We start from the raw sequence: 25779 nt of genomic DNA on the forward strand, positions 1-25779 counted from the left end.
AAGCAAACCAGTTCCAACAGACACAAACTCAAGAATGAAACATGTACATTCCAATGTATCTAAGCAGCATAAGAATGCCCTTGAAGAAACACTACACATGAAATAACAACGGTAATTACAACAGATTACTACATAATGCTAATAGCTCAAACTCTCGCAATTGCAAGACCACTTTAATGGTGGCCAAGCCCCTGTCTTTAGACGCTGCTCGCCATATTCAGATTACAGTGAGCAGCATCTAAAGAAAGGGGCGGGGCCAACATAAGAACAAAAGTGCCTCTGAGGCGCTTTTACACAAAGTGTAATAAAAATAAATAAAGCTCTTGTAGCGCGGCCCCAAAGTGAAAGCAGTTGCGCTCTGAATGAAATAAATAAATAAGTGCAGCCACTAAAGTTAAAGCGACCCGCACTGTACATTAAATATATAAATAAGCGCAGCCACTAAAGTGAAAGCGGCCCGCGCTGTAAATTAAATAAATAAGCATTACCACCATAGTGGAAGCGGACCTCACTGGAAATGAAAAAAAAATTACTAAATGACATAATATAAAAGGTGGCAGCTCGGTGGGACGTCATGGGTAGAATAAGGAAGATCACTGAAGAAAATAGTGCTAAACAACTAGATAAAGCAGACCGTGTAACAACCCAAGTAAAAAGTCCAGTCGTTATAGGAGGTTACACATGCAGACAAGGTGGTACCAAGGAGGGACTACTAAGCCTATTCATGAATGAAAAGCAATGATTTCGAAAGGACAGTAACAAGAGCCAATTGAAAAGATTGGCAGGAAATGGACAGAGCTTCTCTGCCATACCTCAATACAGCATGCCTCGAAGAGCAGCGCATTCGCTGCCTAGGCTCGTCCTAAAAACATATGCCCTAACACCATGGGAGTTTTCTTACCAGGATGTGGAGGTCACTTTTTATATTTTTATGATCGGGACCACTAGTCTTCCTCTGGCAGTCCCAACTAGGATATCAAAATATACCGGACCATCCGCTCTAACTAGGGAGGATGGTCTGAGGCCCTAAGACTGAACTCAAACTAAGGATTCTGCTAAAAGAGCTGATGGAGCCACCGCTTCCAGGAACATCACAGCCTGCCCGACTCTAAATAGAGCTAGCTGACTTTTGGTTGGGTAGAGAGGGAACTTCACCACATTCATGGCAGAATACGCTGTCCACCCCACGTAAAACAAGTCCCTAAGTTTGCTTCACAAATGATTTGGCTCAGTTGAGTGTCAGTGCTTGCTAAATAGGTTCATATTATAATTACTTTTTAGTTGTGGGAATAGCAGACCAAATCTTGAAATGTTCAGAGCTTGTATAAAAACACTTCCAAAAGGAGGAGTTGCAGAGCTACACCAACCCCTCCTCCCACTGTTCAATTATGCTGGATGTGATTTGAAGCTCTGAACAGTGCCTTGGTTATGCAAAAATGGAAGAGCTGCTGCTTAATTAAATGGGCTGGTTTCTATTTCCCAAAAGAACAATTTAAAACAAATGGATTGTACATATTTGGACATGTCAAATGAGTACTGCAGATAAGCACATTGATTCAAAATTCACCATTTCCAAGTGTAAAGTTACTCCTGGGTGCAGACTTACAAGTCTCCATCCCTTGGTGGAGCCTCTGGCAGCAGAATGTACTGTAAAGATACTTCATGTAACTTTTCACAAATACATTCACACATATTTAAAATTATTTCCTATAGGGTGTAATTTTTAGTCCCTGCAATCATTGTTGTCTATGGTAGAGAGTTGCAGTACCTGTGACTGGCTATGTGTTTTGCTGTTTTTAATTCAAGCCTGGGCTGGAGTACATTTACAACTGTTTCATTCCTATTTGACTGTAATAACGTGAAAAGTGCAGTTTGTCATTAGCAATGGTCTTACTGATGTCGGTGGGTGTCTGTATTGGCATGCCCCTCACTAAACCAATCTGTCCCCCCAAGCCTTTCCTTCCCTTACAGCATCGAGACCGCCCTGATTGCCGCAACCAATGACATCAGAACCCTCCTCAACTGAGGTGAGACAGCAGCCCTGATCCTCCACAACCTCTCATCGTCATTCAACACCGCATCCCACCACACCCTCATCAGAAGACTCCACCACATCAGCGTCCAGGGAGACGCCCTCATGTGGATCCCCTCCTTCCTCACAGGATGCACTCAGAGAATCCGCCTACCACCCTTTACCTTCGAGCCCAAGAGCATCATCTGCGGTGTCCCCCAAGGCTCCTACCTGAGGCCCACCTTGTTCAACACCTACATGACTCTGCTGGCCGACATTGCCTGCACCCACAAACTCAACATCATCTCCTATGCAGACGACGCCCAACTCATTCTCTTTCTCATGGAAGACCCAACCACCTTCAGATCAAACTTCCAGTACGCCATGACTAAAGTCACCGACTGGATGAGGTCTAATTGCCTGAAGCTGACCATGGACAAGACGGGAGGGCTTATCTTTCCAAAAAACACCTCAATGTAGACAACACCAGGTGGCCCACTGAACTCGGACCCATTCCGACTCCCATTGACCATGCCCTCAACCTTCGCATCACGATGGGCAGCAAACTCACTATGAAGCACCTGGTCAACATTGTATGTCCTCCTGCTTCCACACCCTACACATGCTACGAAATATCTTCAGATAAATACCCATCGACACCAGGAAAACAGTCACACAAGCACTTGTCACCAGCTGACTGGATTATGGATATGCACTCTATGTCGAAAGCACCACCCAACTCCTCAAATGACTCCAGACAATACAGACTACCGCAGCCAGACTCTTCCTCAACCTCCCCAAACAGTCCAGCGTCACCCCCCCTCAGAAGCCTCCACTGGCTTCCCATTCAGAAGAGATGCCAGTTCAAGATGCTAACTCATGCCAACAAAACCCTCCAAAATCTAGCTCCAACCTACAACAACCACTGCCTGACCTTCTACCAGCCTGCCAGACAACTGCGCCCCGCCTCCCTTGCCCACGTCCCCGTATCTGTTGAAGCCATCAGGTTCTGGAATTACCTCCACCTTCGAACTTCACCTTCACTCGCGGATTTCGGAAAAGGACTCAAAGCCTGGGTCTTTGTCTAAAGACCTTCAAGACCTCTGTGCCTGGATTCCCCTAGGGTTGATTAGCCACACTATATAAGTACTATTTGATTGATCAGATTTTTTGATTGACCCCTCTCTAATCCCCTCTAATCCTCTTTGAAGCCACTCTTCCAAGAGTCTCCCACAGTTACTAATAGAACTTATACCTACATGTGTGGAGATCTCCACACCTGAGGCGGAGACCTCTGCTTAGAAAAGATAGGACCAGTGGAAGTTTGCTAATACTAAAAGTACTAAAAACTGCAGTTTGTGAGTAGGATCCCATATGTTTCTTCTTTCTTCTGCTGGCATTTTTTTCTTACAAGCTCTTAAAAGGCAGTCACTCACTAGTGTGCAAAAGAGTTTACCTTGTTTAAGATGAGGATGGATTAAGAAGAGGGTTTTGGACATTTAACGGAGTAAAGTGGAGTAAAATATTTGCTTATTTTTGGTTTCTCCTACTTTCATGTTTCATTTCCTTTTTTCCTCTATCTTCCTTTTTATCCTTCCCTCTCGCACACTTTCTCATGATCCCCATTTCTTCCTAACTTTTATTGTCTACACCTGAACAACTGTCTTGTATTTCCTTTCATAAAAATGGCCCCACACCCTACATAACATAACACGGAGTCTGATGACCACACAACTCTGATATGAGAGAAATGGGTTATTTTCCAAGAGACTTATTCCAGAGAGCTCATTCGCCAATAAAAAGGTATACGTTTCTGCACTACGATGGTAGGCTCAATGGGAGTGTAGTCCTTCTACAAGAAACAAGAATATACCCAAAGGTGATCCATAAACAACAACCTGGTTGGGTCTATCATGTTATTTTCTCATAAACAACTGAAAAAAGAGCCATGTGATAATATTAATGGCCAACAAACAAAGATAAAATATTTAGCTCGGAAAGCTATAATGAACGCCGGCTAGTCATAGGCCAAATGAAATGTGAAAATGACTCCCACACTTTCTGTGAAAACAGTGTAGAAAAGATGCTTTCAATCTGGTGTAATCAACACTCTTGTTTGGAAGGTATTTTAATTTGGCTCAATATCACTCTCTAGGCAGGCAATCAAGTCGCAAGACCAGAGCCCCCAAACAACTCAGAGTCCTTCACCATTGTTCTAGCATCTGACACCTAGAAACTAAAAGACACTCTTAAGTACAACTCCCCATGAAACTCATTTTCTACTCCTTCACTGACCTACTACATCATTGACTACCTCTTAGTAAGTGTAAACTTCATCAACCTGGCAGAATCCACTAGTATTGCGTCAATCTGCATCACTTGATCATGCGGGTATAAAACTCATCCTAATATAAAGCTGTCCAGAACACATAGGTAAATTCTAGACCTCTTAAAAGACCACACAAGTAAAGAAAAGATGGGAACCCATACTACTTAACTGAAAATTCAAACCATGATTTTAAACCAGATGTTCAATGGGCTGCGATGAAAGTCTCTATATGCAGTGAGATATTCAGCACTGGGGCTTTGACCGTAACACTAGGAATGATCAACTCCTCTAAAATAAACAAAAACTAGCTGTAGTTGTGGAAATTTTGCACAACGCTTATTACACGAAATTCCCCAAATTACGTCATTACATAACGTTGCATAATTATGCTGCTGTTTGTAGCAAAATGATAATGCGGGAACATTTAGAATATGAACAAATGTTGTTTATTTATTTACAGGACATTTTGCAAAATACTCATCTAGAATATCCAGGTTTTAAGGTGCTTTTTAAATCGGATCAGAGTAGGGCATGCCCATAGGTCTTCCGGCAGCGCATTCCAATACTTAGGTGCCAAGTAGGAGAAAGCGCGGCCTCCCGTCTTCGCCTTCTTGATTCTCCGGGTTTGGAGGAGCTTTTGACCACTGGATCTGAGCTGGCGGGCTGGAACATACCATTCTAGTTTTTTTGTAATATATCTAGGTCCAAGTCCGTGAAGTGCCTTGAACACTAGGCATAACAGCTTAAAAACTGCTTTTTTCTTTATCGGGAGCCAATGTAACTCTCTCACTAGGGGAAGGGATGGCGTTCGTGCTGGTTTATTCAATGCTAACCGTGCCGCCGTTTTCTTGAATAACTTGTAGCCTTGAGAACAGATCTTCCCTCATCCCTACCAGTAGCGCATTTCCATAATGTAGTCTACTGACTAGAAGTGTCTGTAACAAAGCCCTTCTGGTGGTAAGAGGGATCCAAGGAAAAATCTCTTTCAGCATATGCAACATTCCAAAACACTTACCTGATAGAGTCTTGACATGCTCCTCCATAGTAAGATTGTTATCAATTACAATGCCCCTGCAATTTTGCTCTAAGCACACTTTTTAATATGGAATTCGTCTGTGTGTCAAAAACTGAGACGAGGAAGAATGTCATGCTAAAATCTAGTGCTAAATGGCATAATTGCACTTCATTTAATTACTCGTCATTTTTTGGTTATTTTCCTTAAATGTCATGCAAATACATGAAATGATGCAAATCTTGCACACCAACTCTGTATTTCCTAATGTACTTTTCTTTTGTTGAAGAATTGATTACGTGGCCTTCTAGAAAACTAACACCTACCTGAAACACCTAGATAAAAGATCCTTCCCTCCCCAAAGATAATAAAGATAAAAGTGGAACAAGTCTTTTAAATCCTCCTTTGCGTCAAAAGTAGCAACCACAATTGCCTAATCAAGATATAGTATTAGCAGACACTGATACTTGCTGGCAATCTTACTGAACCAAATACAACCTACAACAGATGATGTTTGAGTATATCAAGATCAGACTCTTCACTAAATCACAATGCTCGCTTCAGGGCCCTGCTTAGGTATCCAGCTGATCCTCTAGCAACACTAAAAAACTGAAATGACCTGCTACTCAGTTATCTACATATAGCTGTTGCTTGAAAAACCATCCTCTGTAATGGACAAAATATTGATAGACCAATACATAATTCATGGTAGTAATGGGTAAGATACGCAGAGGTTTGAAGCCAATGCATCCCATTCACTAAGGAAAATCTACATGGAGAGTTCGCCACCTATACATAATTCTTCTTTTTCCTAGTCGGAAACTCCACCTAGATGGTCTTCACCAAATTTGGGAGGAAATCTCTGCCTCATGCCTCACAAAAGTGAGTAGAGCCTCCTAAGACAGAAAGTATAACCATAAACTTACCATAAATACCACTCTAGTGGTATTGTATACCACCAGAGTGGCAAACTCTCAGTTCAAGGGAATAGGGGCACACCATACACATGACCCAAATCTCACATACCTTAAACGCATTATCCTTGCAATTACGTAAATACACCCCACACTCTTGTTCTGTCCTCTTTCTGTTGGACTGCTTCACCAACAGGATTCCACACAACACCGACAAATTATAAGTTGCAGCCAGTCCCACACAAGAGAAAGAAGATCTACACTGAGGAGGAGACAGACCTTTGGAGTTGCTCAAAAAAAGTTGCAGGATGTCAGTAGGCAAGTGACGGAAAACTTCTTCAGGGTATAGGTGGCAAACGTTCTTCCTGAGGTGGGCTTAGATACCATCTTATTATTTTCCACCTCGAGGAGCCAACACTCACCAACATAAACAATGACCTGTTCAGGGAACCCACATTTAACACCAGGTAACTACTTTTCTTCCCTTTCTCATAACTAGTCCTTGTATCACCATTCATGTTATTCTGTCTTCTCAACACCCTTCACAGTTGACTCTTACTGCTTGCTCCTTCACTTTTGCAATAGCAGGTATGCTGCTTGTGTTACAAGCTTTGTTGGAATATGTTTTTTATAACTTTAAATTAAAATGAATGTTGTTTTTCAATATTTTTTTAATAAATATAAAATTATGATTTAAGATTTTTTCTTTTGACGTTCAGAATTTTTTTCCATTTATTTTCCTATTTTCCCTATGTGGTGTTTCCTTCCTACCAGTGGTGGTGCTTGACTTTTTCGAATTTGTGGCAAGAGTAAAATTGAGCCTGTTGTGTCATTGGTACTACTGTAGTAGATGTATGTGTAATTTATGGAATAGCAATTTTTACTCTCTGTGGGTTGTGTTTTAGTATTTACATGTCCCTCACTAAACCTCTTCTTAAATTTCATTTACCCCTACACATTTAGTAGTAGATAATTCTCATTTTCCAACCACTTTCCCTTGTCTCTTCCACATTTACTACAAAAACATACCACTCCATCTCCAGACTCATGGAGGAAATCTCTTCACTTAAGAGACAGGACAGGTGTAGATTGAGATGTCTGGCTGTAGATTTTTAAATAGCATTTTTGCATCTGTAGTAGAACCAGATTACTACTTCCTATGTTCAAAAATGCTTGTGAGAAAATGTTTAATGTTTCATATTTCAAGTACCTTGGTGGATCTAATCGATGGGACAAAATAGCCCTATACTTGCAACAACAAATCCACCATAACTCAGTAACCTCCTAATTAGACTTGATCCCAAGCCTCTACCTCTGCATCTCTCTACTTTGTCAAACTGAACCCTCTTGTTGAGACACATCACACAAAAGCAGGCCTGATGAACAGCATCCTTTCCTTCTCTTCGCCTTTCTATCTTCCCCTATTTTGTAACATATGCTTGCAACCAATTTGTCCCTATTCGTCCATTGTGCCTTCTAATTTCTGTTAACCTGGAAATTCCTTCCCATCTTGAGTCGCCTGAAATTCTACACAGCTGCTCCACCCTACATTTAAACATTATCCCACTCGTCTCAACATTACGAAGGCATAACTCAATTTGGATCCTTGATCCTCACATAAAAATGTGTTAATATTATTAAAACTCTGTCTCAGTACTTTTTATTTCACTTCAATTATTTTGTCACCAAAATGTAATTTCATACAATTTGAACTTTGCAGATTTTTGCAAATCACCATTAATCTTTTAACTCTTTCTGTCTCAAATTTAATAAAAAACTATTTGAAACAAGGAACATTTGAAAAGCAGGAACTCACTTCACGTCTAGACTTTCTGTTGTTTAAGACACATATATACCTCCTTACACACATCAGTGTTTCACAAACATGGAATTCATAATAAAAAAAGAAAAGAAAAAGGATTCCTAAAATAAAAATAATACACCCAAATATAAAGAACTGTTGCATGTTCTGTTTGGAAGGGTTCACGCACCATACCCTCCAAGACACGTAACACAATGCAAAAAGTTAATAGCTCTGGCGTTGGCTGCCAGCCTTTTGGATTTGCATGTTTGGTCATGGTTTTTGCAAAACCTTATTATTGGGGTACCTACCAGGCCCTCGTATATCTAAAAGAAATTGACTAAAAGCAAACATATTTTTTCTTTTAAAAAGCACACATTCCATAGTAGTTACTGACACTGAACAGAAGTAAGTTTTAGGTGAATGTGCTCTTTGTGAAAGTATGCTATTACTCACAGTGAAGTTAGCCAATGGCAGAAGTGAGATGACCCTTTGGTCCATTCTGTATACTGTAGTGGCCAGAAGAAAAATATGAGTGACACAATAAGACCAATGGATGAAGAGGGCTGGCTAAAAACACCAATTAGTAAATATATTATACTTGTAATGTATGACTTTTGTAGAGAGCCATTAGCATGGATAGCTACATTCAAATTCAGTAACTCACTGCTATGATGTAGCAAAGGTTAACAATAGCTGTTTCTCACCGTTGCTACATCATAAAAGAATTCTACGCTCTTCTGACTGGGCTCTCCAAGAGCTTGTCAGAGCAGCTTTGGAATCCAGGGAGCAGAGCTTCTGAAGGTGAGGATAGAAAGAGCGGTGAGGGCAGGTGGCAGGAGGTCAGGTATTTTGTTTACATTTTGGACACAGAAGAGAGACTGTTATGAATGACTTACCAATTATTCCTCTGCCCCAGCGTAGTATTTGAAACCAGGGGCAGATGATTTTGGGGGCCGTACGTAACATACTATTACCCATCTAGAATTATATATATATATATATATATATATATATAAAATTTAATAAAATCAAAAGGTTTTGGCTAAGGTCAGGCCTAAAAATTCAGTGTCAAGACATACTTTCTCCAGGAACCCCAGACTGACATGCAAAGTATGGGCTCCATTTTTAGTTTGTCAGAATTGAGGTTGGTGTTCTTTTTTCTCCTACATCCCCCACATTTAGCCCGGCCAGAGGTACTGTTATCTTTATCTTCGGGTGGTAGGATTACTTCCAATTACTATATTTTGAAGTTTAACTTTCAGGGATCAGTGTTTCAACATTGATTCCTACCTATTTTCTTTCAGTGCTTTGACTGGATATTTTGGCTGTATTAAGCAGCCAAAATCTCTAGGCGAAACACTGCAGTGATTAATTCTACTGGGCCAATATAAATTAAAGGGTTTGTGTGTGCATTACTGGATTGTGGGAATTGAAGCTCTATGCAGACTTTTTGCCTTCAGAATTGCTTAGAAAACCTATAAAACCCTGGTTGTTCCCAGATTCAAGTGAGCCAATTGGGGTGGATGAAGGCTTGGAACTTCCTGCCCTTTTACATCAGATCCTCCCCCAATTTGCTTGCCTTCAGGAAAGAGCGGAAAATGTGGCTCTTTAAGAACTAGACTAAACAATGTGGACGAACCCACTAGGTTGATGCGTTACAATCACTATTGTGGTAAGTACATGGACCCATTAGGTGTTCTTATCTAGTGGGTTTGTCCACATTGTTTAATCTAGCATTACATTGGTGATAAGGACGTACCCCGCACTTCCCTTGTTCTCTCCTTGTTTTCCAAAAATCTTTAAGAACTAGGCCTGCCCTTCTTGTTTCTAGACTAGAGTTAGCGCCAGGACAACTTTGGGTAATTGAGCGCTCTATAAATATATTTAACATAACATTTAACATAACATAAGGCACCACCAGGAGCGAACACAAAGAAAAAAAATAAACATTCCAACAGTTGGACAATGATCACTGACATGAAAATATTGCTTTACTCCTATTTGTTATTAGACAAAGTACAATTGTAATTTGCAGCAGCTAAATCTAATGCACAGAAATGTCAGAAGCAGTAGATGTACATCTACATTAAAAAAAAATCTATTTTACTACAGCTCAACAACACATTTTGCCAAATAGTGCATAATTACCATTGCATAGGGCAATCTGCTTTGTATAACGAAATAGTTATCTCATGTATCTGATCCCATCACCCTAAAACACTTGGACACTGTGATAGTTAAATCCAACAGTATTTACATTTCTCTGCTGCTGACCCCCTCGCAGTCGATTTTATTTAATGTTAATACATACCGTTTTATATGTCAAGCGATTCTTTAGCATTTTCAAGGCACAGATAGCAGTACATGCTTTGTTTATGAAATAGGCATCTCTGCTTTCGTTCCGTGCAACCTGTCCTACTTACGTTGCAAATCATCTTTGAGGATATTAATTGCAATTGTATTTGCAATGTCCAAATGCTTAATAAACCAAGGATAAAGTGAGGCTAAATTGATAGCATTTAGAAAAACATAAAATAAATATATAAAATCAGCATTCATTTATTTTCTTTTTATAGCTTATCGACAGGAACAAACAGAAACATTGGCTAAATGTTACATCTAATATATCACGTTTTGATATCAAAACCATTGTGGTGTGTTTCAAATGTTTGACAGTAATGATAATGCGATTAGTCGGGGCTTCCATGATCGAGTTTTGTAACTTAGGTGTAACGCGGTATGTAAAAAATGTTTAACTACGACAAAAACTGGAGCTTAAATGACTTTTCTACAAAATGTTTCAATAATGGTAAGTTAGAGGCAGCTGTATTAATAATTTTTACAAGAGATGTTGCCTTGCTTTTGAGAAGAGTTATTAACACGTGATCTACAGTGTATCAGGAAGGGTGACTGTCGCGCATTGGTCACACAGCTCAGTACAGTAAACTCACCATAGATTTTCTGAATTCCTTGTAAGTCGTCCTGTGGAAGCTTAAAGTTATGCGTCTCCATGTACTGGTAGAAGGGAGCCATGATGGCGCTTGGATCGTTGGAATGCTCTAGTCCAAGTGCGTGCCCTAGTTCATGCACCGCAACCAAAAAAAGGTCGTTTCCTGTGAAAAAACATACAATGAGCATTATGAACAATCTTCAGAGCGATTATGAGGAGCAGATTGAAGCGCTTGATTTTTGCATGACAATTACATAAACAAGAATAATGCCACTCTACACTAAGGGCCTGATTTCGATGTCGGGCGGAATTCCTTCCTTCCGACACCAACTCGGTCCTGGGACCGTAAAACACTTGGTCGGCGGTCCCGACTTCCTCATTCAGATATGACCGAACACTGTTCGGTCGCATTCCTATATTTCATTATGGGAGCATGCATTACGGCCGTAAACCGGCCATAATGCATGCGCCCATAGTGAAATAAGAGGTGCAGTTCATCCCTGCACCCTGTGGCAGGCACCTCAGGGTGCCTACCATAAGGTGCAGAGATAAACAGGGGGGCACCATAGATGGCCCCAATTTGTAAAAAAAAGAAGTGCAGGTGCTCAAAATCTTGCCAAGGAGGCCACCGCACAAGTCTTCCTCCGGTGAGCCCCACTTTCAACACTCTCACTGCCTCAGTCTCCATCTTCTAACCTTGATCTGTTGTCTGTCCCCCAAGTCTTTGCTCTAAGAGTCTATCCTCTCACCTCTCTAATTTTTTTCTATCACCTTTGTCACACCCTGTATTTCTGATTTGCTCTCTATACATTTTAGCCCTGCCCTTTTTTCTCTTCACTTTTATCCATGCTCTGCTCTCTCTTCCCTCGATCTTGGCTCTTTACCATCACTCTCTAGCAGTGATTCGCTATGTCTCCATTTTATCATTTCTCTGCTTTTTTCCTCTGTGCTATCCTCCAGATCCTTTCATTCTATCTTCTCTCTTCTTAATGCTCTCTTCTTCATATCAAGACTATTTTCTCGTTGTATTTGATTTGCCCTCCTCCTTTTCTTCTACTTTGCTCCGTTTTATCTCTCTCCTCTCTTGTTGTTTCATCTCCTCTTTACACTCGCTGTCTCACATCTCTAACACTGCTGCTGCCTGTGACCCCTGTCATCAGCCTGTACATCTCCCTGCTATTTTGAACTCTGCGTTTTCCTGTTGTCATTCCTAAAGAAGCGGAAGATGTTTTACTTTCTTACCTACTCTGAGTGCAAAAACAAAATGTACACCAAATGAAAATGCTTTTTTGCATATATTAATCAGTGTGGTATGACTGGGTTTTTTGCAGAACAGTGCGGAACTGGCGGTGGGAATGCCAGCCTCAGGTCAGCAAAAACAAAGAATTTGGGGTGCATACTCACCCCTTTCCTGTTCTTCCCATCAGCTTTCGATGTGAATCCCTTTCTCTAGGCCCCCCTTCACAGCAGCATATATAACCTGAGGAATAGGACCCTGTCTGTGCCGATACACAGGTAAGTCCTTTTTGTACCATATACCCATTGCCAGGACTGGCCACATATGGGTCAGACCCCGGCAATGGGTATGTGGTATTTTTCCACATATATTATGCATATGTGTGCATTCAACACATATGCAGTCGAAATGCTCACACATGCATAGATATATATGGGAAAGTACTCACCACCGCCGCAAGACCTCCGCAGGGGCACCGTGGAGACCACGGTCAACTCGTAATACGGCAGTCAGAAGACTGTCGGTACTGCGGTCTTCTAAAGGCCGCGGTCAGACCGCTAAACTTGTAATAAGGTCCTAAGTGTCCAAAGCAATAAACCATTGTAGTGGGACATGCAAGTAATTACAGTGAGTCGCTCAACTAACCTGGAATCAAATGGGTAAGGAACTACATGACTAAAGTGACTTATTTAAAAACTGATTTTCTTTAGTACAAACTAATGAAAATGTCAACTCTATTTAAAGAATACACTGAATAAACAAAAAGTAATTCCAGGATAATTTGATAATATGACGATACTTTATTTTAATATTAAAGTGTATCTGCAATATATGTTATTAATATATGAATCGCTAAAAAACTTAACATTTACAAAAAAAGGCTTTGTCCATTTTGGTATATGTGGTAATGAGCCAAAGCAATCACTGGGCATCTATTATATTTCTACACACTTCTTGATGTTGTAGCATTCGAACCTGGCATTGTTACAATCTCAGAGAAGATACAGTTCTTTTGATTATCTTATTTATTTCCCATATTTTCTGTAAAATTCCCCTCGTGGGTGAAAGTACCGAACAGAGCTCCATATTTACTCATTTTTAGCTTTCATTCCTCATTTCCAATATTTAAACCTTTGTGAGATTGTTTTAACTATGGTATACTACGTATTTCTAAATAAATTCATGATAACGAGAATTTTTGTTTAAAATGTATAAATCTTTCTTTCTTTTTTTGATTATTATCTGTTCAAATTTAGAAAGAGATTGTCAACAAATAAAAAAAGTTAAGCATATTAATAAAATCCAAACTAATAAAAACATTGACAGGTAGTATCAACTTAAAAACTGGAACAATAAAATGTAGACGCTACTCAAAACAGTGTCATTCTAGTAATAACTTCAAATGCAGTGACACAGAAAGTTAAAATTAATAAAAAACTAGCTTTGCTATTTACTTGCACTAGGATCGAGACAGGGTCTCTGGTATTTTGGTGCTCAAACAATGCAGACAAAATAAACGTAGACACTGCAAACACCACAATAGCCTTTGTGTCACTTTTGTATATCCTCAGTGAGTTAGTGTGATCGGTTAGCCCCAGGGCCTGACACAGTGTAAATGTAAATGTAAATGTATTGCGACTTATATAGCGCACGTATCACCCGAAGGTATCAAGGCGCTTGCTTAGGGAACCCGTCCTGGTATTCCCCTGTGAGATACCCCGGCAGGGTATCCACAAGGTGAAAGCCAGGCATCCCGCCGCGAGGGGCCGTAGTGGAGATTAAGCAAGCTATTGCCCAGAGTCGCAGAGTGTGACCCCGTGAGTCGAGTAGGCACCGGAGCGAGAATTGTCAAGTCCGTGGAATTTTTGAGCCCGAGACCTGCCAAGGTGGGGAATCGAACCCTGGTCCACGGCCGATCTCAGCTTCCGGGTCTGCCGCCTCTAACCACTGAGCCACGCTTCTCCACTGAAATCTTGATCTAGAATATGTCCTGCAGAAAGATAAAAAATGCTCCTCCAATTCATCCACAGAACAGCGAGCCAGATAAACGTTCATCTTGTCGGAAAGTTACACATAAGTTACTGCAAGTTCCAATGTGATGTATGAGTGGCCACTGGAAGAAGACCATAACGGAAATGTAGGAAAAGAAAACATGCTCTGAGCAAGTGAATATAATCCAGTACATATATTCAAATTTGAATACATTTTTATGAATAAAAAAAACTTTGGTCCTGCTACTTAAAGAGTACGAGGACTCACGGAGTGTAATAAAATATGCCCAGTATGCGCATTTGATATGCAAAAGAAAGGATCCCAGTGTGCTAGAGAAACATTAATTCACGTAGGGAAGACAACATTAAACATTTAATAATAGAGCTTCAAAGAGAAGAAAATAAGACATTCATTTCAACCAATGTTATTTAATCACATTGGAGACGTTGCTTATTTACATGTGTAATTTTCATGAGGACATCTCATAATTACTTGCATAAACGGTGCCCAAGTGAAGGGGAGGGGAAGTGCAAGGTAATTAGTGATGGGAAGGGTATTTGGGAGGTAGTGACAAAAAATCACAATAATTCAGGTATAGAAATGCTTATATACCACATAAGAAACCTTGGACAACCCCATGGAGCTGTAATACATTAGCGGAGGTCCTGCCGCTGGGTTGCACCACCCCAGAAAACGGGGACCACGGGACTCGCTATTCAAGGAGTCGCGTATGTGGAGCTGCGTGATGGATGAGGACAGGAGTGTTGTTTGGGGCTCATGGTAGAGCCTTTGGAACGAGCAGTAATTTGAAAGTGCATAGATCCAGGACATATGGACTACATCTCCCATAAGCACAATGTGTGTTTTCATAAAGGGAGATGGTAGACGTCGTGCACTTTACTGCTGGCCCCTGATGAGGAAAATAAATTTCCGAAACGCGTCGGGCCTATTTCAAACACGCAACTGCCCATACCAACAAACGCTTTGGGGAAGGCGCACGCAGGCTCGAGTGCAACCCGCTACTTGGTCAACCCCATGGAGCTGTAATACATTAGCGGCGGTCCTGCCGCTGGGTTGCACTACCCCGGAAAACGGGGGCCACGAGACTCGCTATTCAAGGAGTCGCGTATGTGGAGCTGCGTGATGGATGAGGACAGGAGTGTTGTTTGGGGCTCATGGTAGAGCCTTTGGAACGAGCAGTAATTTGAAAGTGCATCCATCCAGGACATATGGACTACATCTCCCATAAGCACAATGTGTGTTTTCATAAAGGGAGATGGTAGACGTCGAGCACTTTACTGCTGGCCCCTGATGAGGAAAATACATTTCCGAAATACGTCGGGCCTATTTCAAACACGCAACTGCCCATACCAACAAACGCTTTGGGGAAGGCGCATGCAGGCTCGAGTGCAACCCGCTACTTGGACAACCCCATGGAGCTGTAATACATTAGCGGCGGTCCTGTCGCTGGGTTGCATCACCCCAGAAAACGGGGGCCACGGGACTCGCTATTCAAGGAGTCGCATATGTGGAGCTGCGTGATGGATGAGGACAGGAGTGTTGTTTGGGGCTCATGGTAGAGCCTTTGGAATGAGCAGTCATTTGAAAGTGCATCCATCCAGGACATATGGACTACATCTCCCATAAGCACAATGTGTGTTTTCATAAAGGGAGATGGTAGACGTCGTGCACTTTACTTCTGGCCCCTGATGAGGAAAATAAATTTCCGAAACGCGTCGGGCCTATTTCAAACACGCAACTGCCCATACCAACAAACGCTTTGGGGAAGGCGCACGCAGGCTCGAGTGCAACCCGCTACTTGGACAACCCCATGGAGCTGTAATACCACATACGAAACCTCTAACTATTAGAAACATGATGCCATTTATCGCACAGAGTCACAGTTAATAGATCACTGTTGAACTGATGGTGGCAGGTTTTCAAAAGTAAACGTTTCGACCCCTAGTCTGTAGGTGTCTGTAGCCTTACTATTGGGTTCTTCATCAGGACTAGTGTAGAGTGAGAGGGAAGGTGGGTACCATGTGTGCAGCGACGGGGGGGGCAACTCTCACAGTCCAACTGTTGGGAGAAGAGGGGGCTCCAAGGCTCTCCAAATTTCAGATAGGTAGAAAGGATACTTCACTATTAGTGCAACTGATAAACACAAAGCGATCAAGGCGATGTGCAAATCCTTCCTAATTGGAGCTTCAAATCTTCTTTCATGGAGGTAAATATATCCAGGTGATTGCCCAGAATTAATCTGCAGCTTGACAGAGAAAACGTCCACTTAGACAGCCAGTATGCGCATTTGACTGCACCTTTGGCGCTGCTATTGATAGCAGTAGGGGCACTACATAGGCTGCCCAACCCCAAACAGTAAAACTTATTGTTGATGAATTCATAAATCAATAATCCATGTTTTGGTATTGACAACAACCCATAAAGCCTGCTAAACTGTTTAAACAAAAGTGTAATTTCCATACACAGGAGAAGGAAACATGAAGTTTTCAGACTAAAGAGCTCTGTTGTCCACACATTTGAGTGCTCAACTACGGGGTATTAGTTGTCATCTCCATGGAATCCATCAAAAGAAGCTCACAGAGTAAAACGTACTGCCTAACTAAAGAAAGAGTCTTGTCACAAGAGGCTTGTAAAATGACACTTTGGAAGTAAGGTCTGAATAGCCTCAGAAGACTCTTGACAGATCATTAGAGAAATAATCTCCCAGTGAGTGAACCTTCCTTCTCGAAAGACCATCACTGGAAACAGATTAAAGAAGCTTTAGTGGAACAAATCAAACACCACCTGTGGTAGACCCACAATACAACTAAAGGAATTGTCCTGAGAAATGTTACAAGACTTGAAAGTTTGATCAATTTAAACCATAGCCTCAGGCTTCACAATCCATGCCTGCTCTCCTATCAGCATAAACTGCAGACATAAATGAAATGAAGCAATATCAAGAAAGTTACACGTAAGGTACTTAGATGAACTAGTGTGCAAACAAGACAATGGCCCCCTCCCAACAAAAATATTTTGGCTAACATAGAAATAGCTTCCGCAATTTGGATCAACTAAAACACGGAATTATGAGAAAAAACCTAGACTGGACCAGCACATCACGCTTGGACGTGGCAGCTATGCTTTCATACACATGCGCACATACAGGTACAGAGATTGGATTTTTGGTTAGTCCCCTCCAGCCACTAACTGGTGCAATTGTTTTTGGAGTTGGCAGTCCTTGTTCTAAAGAGTTCCCTTGGCCACACATCTGAGTGCCCAACTAGGGGGTATAAAAACAGGCTGGGTAGGCTTTCCTTAAACTCATGGCCTTTCATGTAAGGTTACAAGAGGATTTAATTTGTCCCCTATGGTAATCTCTCAATTGTTCTTTCCCATTAACTTGATGTCTCTGTGCCTAGCCTCTCTCATCACAGGAAGTGGCCCTGTTGAACTTAAGGAGTTCAACAAAAGTTTCCCATATCAAATAAATTAGAAATGTTGATGCTCATCAGTGGTGTATATTCGGTTAGCACAGTTGATTTTCAGTAGCCTATTAGATCTACACAAAAACAGCTAATCTTTAACAACCTTCTTGAAAGCGTGCATCGATTTTGAGAATGCCATGTGCCATAGCATCAGCACCTGCTGTTTTTGACAGTCTTATGCAGGAAACATTATGAAGGGAGACCCATGTTTTGTACTTCCATGATGCCATCCTTGTGATGGGTAACAAAAAAGAAGAGCATGCTAAGCATCAAGAGCATGCTAAGCGTCTGAAAAGAGTATTGACCATTTTGAGGGACACTGGTTTGATAACTAAATTTACTTAAGTGTACGTTCACTGCTCAGAGTGTGATATACTTGGGGCACAAAACAAGCAAAGATGGGTCAAGACCAAAGAAAAAACGTGTTCAAGTTCTTCTGGAAGCACTGTTGCAAGCTAGCAAAAGGGATTTCAGATAATTTTTTGGACTGCTGAATTTTACTTTAAATTTGTAAAGATTTTTTAGAGTCTCATATTAACTTTGAGGAAACTGAAGAAAGGAGAATATGTGTGTGAGGTGTTGAGTGTTAAAGTGTGTATCAAAATATAAAAACAGATGTTTGTATTTTGTTAAGCATAATTACAATGTATGGAAGTGGTAGAAACTTGAGAACTGTGTTGATGCATATTAGGATGGGTAAAGAGTGTGTCATTGCTTTAGGATTACATTCGCTGTCTCCACAGGAGGAAAAGTATTCAGTCATGTGTGGGGGAATTTTTTTTAATTTAGGAACAATTATGAACATCCTGCAAAATTGTTGACAATGGATGGTTTCACATGGCTTCTGGTAGAATAGCCAGAATATTCATATAGATGCAAGAATACTCAAACGAAAGACTATATCTGCAGGGTGCAAAGAACCTAATAGCTTACTTTTTGAAAAGAATGGCTGTTACTCTTTTAGAAAATGAAGATGATGCTGAGAACAATTGAGTAATAGCCAGCATGATTGGTAGGGTTGAGATTACGTTCAGTGTGAAAGACTGGACTTGTGCGTTTAAGGGTGTTGTGATCCTGTATAATGTGAAGCACTTTTTTAATGCATACTGGCCAAGGAAGCTCACATTGAATGTGGAGATGAAACCGTATTGGGATTTATATGGAGCGTTGCACTGTCCGCTGTGGGACCGCCAAACTCTTAATAAGCACAAAGTCTTTTTTTCGCTGCCAATGATATCAACTGAAATGGTCTATCTCTGTTTAGCCAGTTTAATTAAGCATGGACCTCAAGCATGCTCTTGCCCAGTATCCAGATAGTTTAGACATGCAGCATTTTGTCGGTAGAACCATTTCCCGTAAAAGTATGTTTTCACCTATTCCTTAACTGTTGCTTTTTAATTTAGAGGCTTTGGATGTATTCCTAGTTCTACTGACTGCCATTTACCTTATGTTAGCCTACTTAAAGAAATTGGCATTTTAAGGTACACTCTATCCTAACTTCACTTAAGTGAGATTTAGGGCCTGTGTTACTACACTTAGATTCTGGACCAACTGGAAACTTTATAGACTTACATTATTAAAAAATGGTAGGGGTTCCTACTGAGAGAAACGAAAAGATTGAACGGGTTTGGTCTATTGATGGCAGTGAAATAACTTCAGGGCTCATTTTCAAGTGCACTGTGTTATTGATGTTAGCATTCAGGTATTTTATCACAAATTATTAAGGTTTGATTTGATTGATGCACTACAGTTTCAGGTTATTTTGGGTATTTCTTGACAGCAATTACTTAAACCGATAATCGAGTGAGATATGTTTAATTTAACTCTGTTTTTTGCAGTACAACCTGTTGTGTATCTACTGAAAATCAGAATAAACTTATGCAGTGTCTAGTATCTTCTTCTGAACTGCCCCAAGTAGAAGACGTTCTTGATTAAAATTCAGATTATCAGGGTGTCTTTGACAAAGTGAAAGGGACCACTCTTCCTCCTTATAGGCCTTTGATTGTAGAATAGACTTACAATCAAGTGTACAAATTTCTTGCAGCAGGATATATGCTTTAACTGAAAAAGAAAATCAATATTTGTGAGACTCGATGATCACTTAGAGACTGGGTTTATATGTCCTTTCTGATTTCCAGCTTCTTCTCCTCCTTTTTTGTACCTGACAAGGGAGGGGAGTTGAGAGCCTGTATTAATTACTGCAAGCTAAATAAAGTCATAGCCAAGAATAGATATCCTTTACCGAATATTCCAACCCTATTCAGTCAAGTTAAGAAGGCTACAATGTTTACCCACTTGAATCTGAGAGTGGGATACCATCTCGTAAGGATTTGAGAGGTTGATGAGTGGAAAATGACCTTTCTAACCAAATTTGGGTTATATGGGTACATTGCCATGCCCTTCAGTCTTGCAGCACCCTGTGCCATTTATGAAGTTTTGAGAGAATATCTGGATGTTTGTACTGTTGTCTATTTAGATGACACATTAATATACTCAAGAAACTCAGAAAAGCATATATAGCATGTGGGAGCAGATTTACAGCATTTTGCAGGAAAATCAATTGTATGATACATTAGGAAAATGTGCTTTTTATGTAACCACTGTGGAGTTTAGTGGTTTCATAATGACTCCATGAGGAATCAAAATGGATACAAAGAAAATGGAGACTGTGATAAAATGGGAATCCCCAAAAATGTGAAGGATATTTAAACTTTATAATTTCTATAGGAGGTGTATTGATCATTTTCAGAAGTAATATTGCTATAAAAAGGGGGTACATTTTGATTGGAACCCTGGAGCAGAGAAGGCCTTTCAACCTTTAAAACTAAAGTTCACTATTGTACCCACATTACTACAACCAGATCTTAGACAACCATGAATAAAACATTTTCTTCAGTTAATAAAAACCATAAATATTCCCAAACAATTAAAACAAATTAATAATATAAGACCTCTGCATAGAACTGTCCATTTAAAAATAGTTACTGGAACTAAAAAATACAATCATATTTTGCATGTATTGAAAATCTTGATTCACTTCTCGTTCAAGCAAGAATAAAGTTCAAGTTGGCAGGTGTCAACTATATAGACCTGTACCACCCACAAATGTAATACCTCTGTTCTCCAGTTGCAATACAAATCAGAGAATTTAGAAACTTAAGACCACAAATCCAAAAATTTAGATCCCACAGCTTCTCACAATCATTTTCTGGAGCACCCCTTTCCCTCTGAAACCCTCTCAGAAGTGAGACCCTTGAGATGTATGCAGACTTCACCTGGGCTAGCATGTACTGCCTATTTTCCTGCCCATTCTTCCTACATCCTATTTCTCTAAGTCTCTAAAGGACCTCATGTGGTCTACCCACACAACTATCTCTATCCCATATCTTTTACTCTGTTCCTCTTTCCTCTCATGTTTCCTGCTCACTCTCTTTACCTGATGTAAGTCTTCCTTCATTGCTCCACCCCACTTATTATACCTCACAACAATTTCTGTTTCTCCCATCCTCTTCTCACCCCCTCAATGTTTTCACACACTTTTCTGATATTTCAGTTTTCTAGTCCAAAATTTATGTTCCAGTATGCAATCCTTACTCTTGGTACACTAACGTAATTTGCTTAGTCCATGTGATCCTGTCCCATGCTCTACACATGTTAGATATGAACATGTTGTACATACTTGAAATTTTCCTTGTTTATACTGCTTTCTATATGTTACCAATTATCTGTGATGGAACTTCCATTTTGTTTCTCCATACAGAGCACTGACACATTCTTTGTGGAGTGGTGCTTTACAAAATTGCAAAGAATTAAATAAACTTAGAATACCTTTGCATTTTCACATGCTCTTTTCCAACATCATTTCACCCTGCACAAAGTTAGAGCTTTGCTCCTTTCAAGGGCAGATAAATATTCCTTTTCAAGATGGTAATGGGAAAAGAACAACCTTGACAAATGGTGGGGGGTTGGGGGAAAGTATTTATTCATGTGGAGAAATATTTTCCCAGTGGATGAACCAAAAAGACAAAACTTTTGTTTTTCAAAAATCATTTTTTTGCTTGCACAAATGGAAGTTTCAATTTTTTTTATTTAGGCTACGGAACTCTGAAGAGATCCACATAAAACGTTAGCCAAAATACATATGCTCGAAAGGCATAAAAGAACATTTGGTTCCTCAGAGAACATTAAAAGCCAAAACAGCATACAACTACAGCACTATGTGCACAATCAGATTAATACAGATTTAAAAAACACTTTAAAGAATAAAATATTCTGTAACAAAACATTTCATATGGGGTACATAAAGTGACTGTAGTACATCCGAGGCAGAGAGTATATATAACTGAAGACATATGGGTCCCAGCCATTTTTGACGGTTTAATAAATGTGCTGGGCAGACAAAGAGAGCATGGTTCTGGTTTTGGAGGCCATTTCGACATAAATTACATTCAGCTGGGATACCATTTGGCCAAAAGGGGATTACTCAGGAGTATACCATGCCTCAACAGAATCCAAAAGCATCTTAACCCATGCATCAAATTCCAAGTAATATAAGTATCCACTTTGTTTACTGAGATGGAATCTATTATATTCTAAAAGCCCCCTTGTTTTAAGCATGCCTCTCTGTCCAAACGAAGCTTAAGGTTCATGTGGCTTGTTTTATTCTAGCCTTTAATTGTGGCAGTGTTAGTGCGAGAACCAGGTTGGGATCCAATTGAAGCATATAAACATCATAAGAATAGTTTATTTTTGACTTATACTTGTTGTCAACCAAGATTTCCTTCTTTATAATCGACCTTAATGTATCATCTTTGCTCCTTGCTAGACAGGCAACCCAGCATACCACTCCCGCCAGACCCTGAAAAAAAGCACATCTCAAGTCTATTTCCAACCTTAAAGCCACCACTTGGGTCGCTGAATAAATAGAAGATATATTTCTGAGGACTTGTCCTTCCATCATATCTAAGAAGCCCCATTTAGTTAGTTCAATCTGCTTCAGTCCATAGAGCAGAGAAGTAGGGATTTTAGCTCAGTAGACCTCTAAAAGACGAGAGAAGTGTCTTCTCATATAATAGGTAAGCGATTGATTTTCTGCCAATTATCGGCGTGATAGCCTCACTCTGAGTTAGGTGGCTGGGAATGGTCTGAAATATATAGAAAAAAACGTAGCGGGCAAGAAGGCCCCTTTGTCTTAGACCATTTAGGGATGGGTATTTCCTGGGAGAGACCCCTATCACCTCCTAGCAGCACTCTGCACTAGGTGGAAGAGTATAGGGAGGTGACTAGATCTAATTGGGTACCCAGCATACCCAATCTTGAGAGCTTTCTACTCAGCAAAGATTGATCCATGTTATCAAATGCTGTGGAGAAGTCTATAAAAGCCACATAAGTCACTCTTCCTCTCACTGTAACATATTTCTCATTAATCACCTGAAGGACTGCTGTTTTATCAGCAGTTCTGAACCTAGTTTGCTCCATAGGTATAATTTAGTTTTCTTCTGCAGGTTCAGTTATCTGAGTCAATAAACATTTAGAAAAGACTTTGCCCACCGCATCTAAAAGGGTGATCTGATGATAATTTTCTGGCAATTTTCGATCTCCCTTCTTCTTGAATAATGCTACTGTAATGCTTCCCGTCCAGGAGAGGGGATTTGTTTTCCATAGCAGCTTTTAAAAACCAGGAATAATATTTTGCTCCAAAGGGTGCATCTTGTTTTATTTCCGAGATTGGAATTTCATCTGGCCCTATCCGGGCAGAGGTGCACATTCTTCGTATGGCTAATTAAATCTTTTTAGGTCTCGGCTAGCCGCGCGAAGCGCGTCTCCGCCGAGCCCCTATTGTCGGCATGTGAGCTTCCCAGGAGACAATCCTGGCCGCGCGCATCGCCTTGGAGGCGATTCCAAACTGACACGCGCACGTGAACGAGCGCTGCGGCCAGGCGCTGTCTCCTAGGAAGCTCAAAACACCACACACACGCATGCACATACACACACAGACACACACGCCGTCGCACACATCATACACACACACACGAGTGCACCGAGCCCCCCCCCCCTCTTTTCAACTTACCAGTTCAATGTAGAGGGACTCCGCTCTCCTTCTGGCGTCCCGAGACGCTTTCACTCCGCCTGCCTTCTTTTCCGGTGCTGACGCAGCCCCGCCCCCGTCACAGGCGACTTTGCCTGACTTCCGGACACATCGCGGAAGGAGTTTGTATAGCTGTGTTTAACGGGGTGCGGGTGGATCTAAAGGTATGCATTAATATGCATCGCGTGTATTCATTTCCTGGAACTTTGCCAGAACAACACCGCCTCCCGCAGCGTCAGAGCGGCGTGAGGAGGGACGGGGAGGGTATAAGGGAGAACAGGGCGGGGGATAAAGCAGGAGAGGGCGGCGAGCGGGGAGGGGAGAAAAACAGAGCAGAGCAGGGTCGGGCAGTCAGGGCAGTGGCGCGCGCCTCTTGACGAAGTCCTGCACTCTGGGCGCTGGGCCAGCGGGCAGATAGCTGAGTGCTGGGTGTTTCCCTCTTGAATTAGCGGCCTTCTGTTCCTCGGGCCACTTCCTGGCCACCTCTTGAAGTCATGGCCACTCGCATGCTGTTCCGGGCTGTGATCATGGGGCCCCCGGGTTCCGGGAAAGGCACCGTGTCCGACAGGATTCTCAAGCACTTCGGGCTCAAGCATCTCTCCAGCGGGGACCTGCTGCGGACCAACATGCAGAGGCGCACAGGTGAGGGCTGAGGGTGAGCTGTGGGCAAGCCAGGCCTCTCGGACTTTACTCGGGACCAGCTGCGCGCCACCTTCCCCTGCACCCCAAACCTCTCCCTGCACCCTTATGAAAAGCAAGAGGCCTGATCACACTGCGTATAAGAATGACGTTGGCGAACAAAAGCATGATTTTAAGTTCCGAAAGAGAGAGGCTGTCTTTTGAAAGGAGAGTTGCTTGGGCATAGGATTGTGCTGCTGCAGACTCTGAGGTTCACAAAGAGTTCAGATTGAGGAGGGACAGGGTGGAAGGTGGCACGAGGTGGGAGGTGGCACATTGTGGGAGATGGCACAGGGAGGGTGATTGCACAGGACAGTGAGCAGGGGAGTGCTTAGGGCTATTGAGGCGAAAGTACAAGTTGGATATGAGAGCGACACTGAGTGGAGAGGAGTGTGACAGGCCAGAGTGAACTGTGTGAGATGACGGTGGGAGAAAAAGCACTGGGGAAAGGGTTAAGTGGCACTGATGCCCCAGACTGGGCCCTTCCATTCTTCCCCATATGCGAGTACTCCCCCTCCCCCTTTTCTGTTTGGGCTGCCCCTACTGATGGCCGTGCATCTGGACAGGCGGAACGGAGTCTCGCGGCAGACAGCATCCATGCACCTTTGACTGGAAAGGTCGAGCCGAGTGTCACCAAGAGGCCCTGAAGAGAGGTCACAGTATTGAAAATGAGGAACCGTGCTGCAGTGCACGTGGACGTCTTGCTTCTCCCACGTGCACAGTTCTGCCAGGATGGAGGGAGCTGCAGGGCCGGACTGACCACTCGGCAGTTTCCGGTGGACTTCAAGCTAGTGACTGCTTTCAGAGCAGCAGTGAAAACTCAGCACTCCCAGTCTGGTCGCGGCCTCCTGCAGCGTGGGGCCGGGTTGAATGTTTTTGCCAAGGCTTGTTTTGGTTTCTAAGTTCTTCCCTGGGTTCTGCGTGTAGTATGTGGCTGCACGCTGCCTTCTCCTGGGAGGGGAATGAGTTTTGTAGGGGTAAAAAAAACATTTCCCTAAAAATCATGGGTAGCAAAATAGCCCCAGCAGCAGTAAGGGGCCTGGAATCAACAGGTGTCAGAAAGCTACTGAAGTCTCTGTAAACGTGCACCATGTCCTGTACGTGGAGTGTGTTGCCTTTCTTCCTGCAACACGCTGACATAAACGATTAGTGACTGACCCCAGTACAGCGGGCAGAAGCCTGGTGAAAAGACGAGCTATATTCTTATAACTAAAGTTGAACAACAGGAGATTTTTTATTACAAAAACACGATTGCGTTAATAGCGGACCAAATATT

At 41.7% G+C, this 25779-nt stretch overlaps 1 protein-coding gene across 1 annotated transcript in view; it reads right to left on the minus strand.

Moving 5' to 3' along the window:
• The window catches only part of MMP24 (matrix metallopeptidase 24), a 481913-nt gene that overhangs the window by 108235 nt on the left and 347899 nt on the right, over nt 1-25779 (minus strand). The window contains exon 5 of the mRNA XM_078652199.1: nt 11022-11183. Within this exon, the coding sequence (XP_078508325.1) occupies nt 11022-11183 (162 nt within the window). The remainder of the gene's footprint in view (nt 1-11021; nt 11184-25779) is intronic.

The sequence above is a fragment of the Lissotriton helveticus genome, chromosome 7, assembly GCF_964261635.1.
Source record: "Lissotriton helveticus chromosome 7, aLisHel1.1, whole genome shotgun sequence".
Classification (NCBI taxonomy): domain Eukaryota; kingdom Metazoa; phylum Chordata; class Amphibia; order Caudata; family Salamandridae; genus Lissotriton; species Lissotriton helveticus.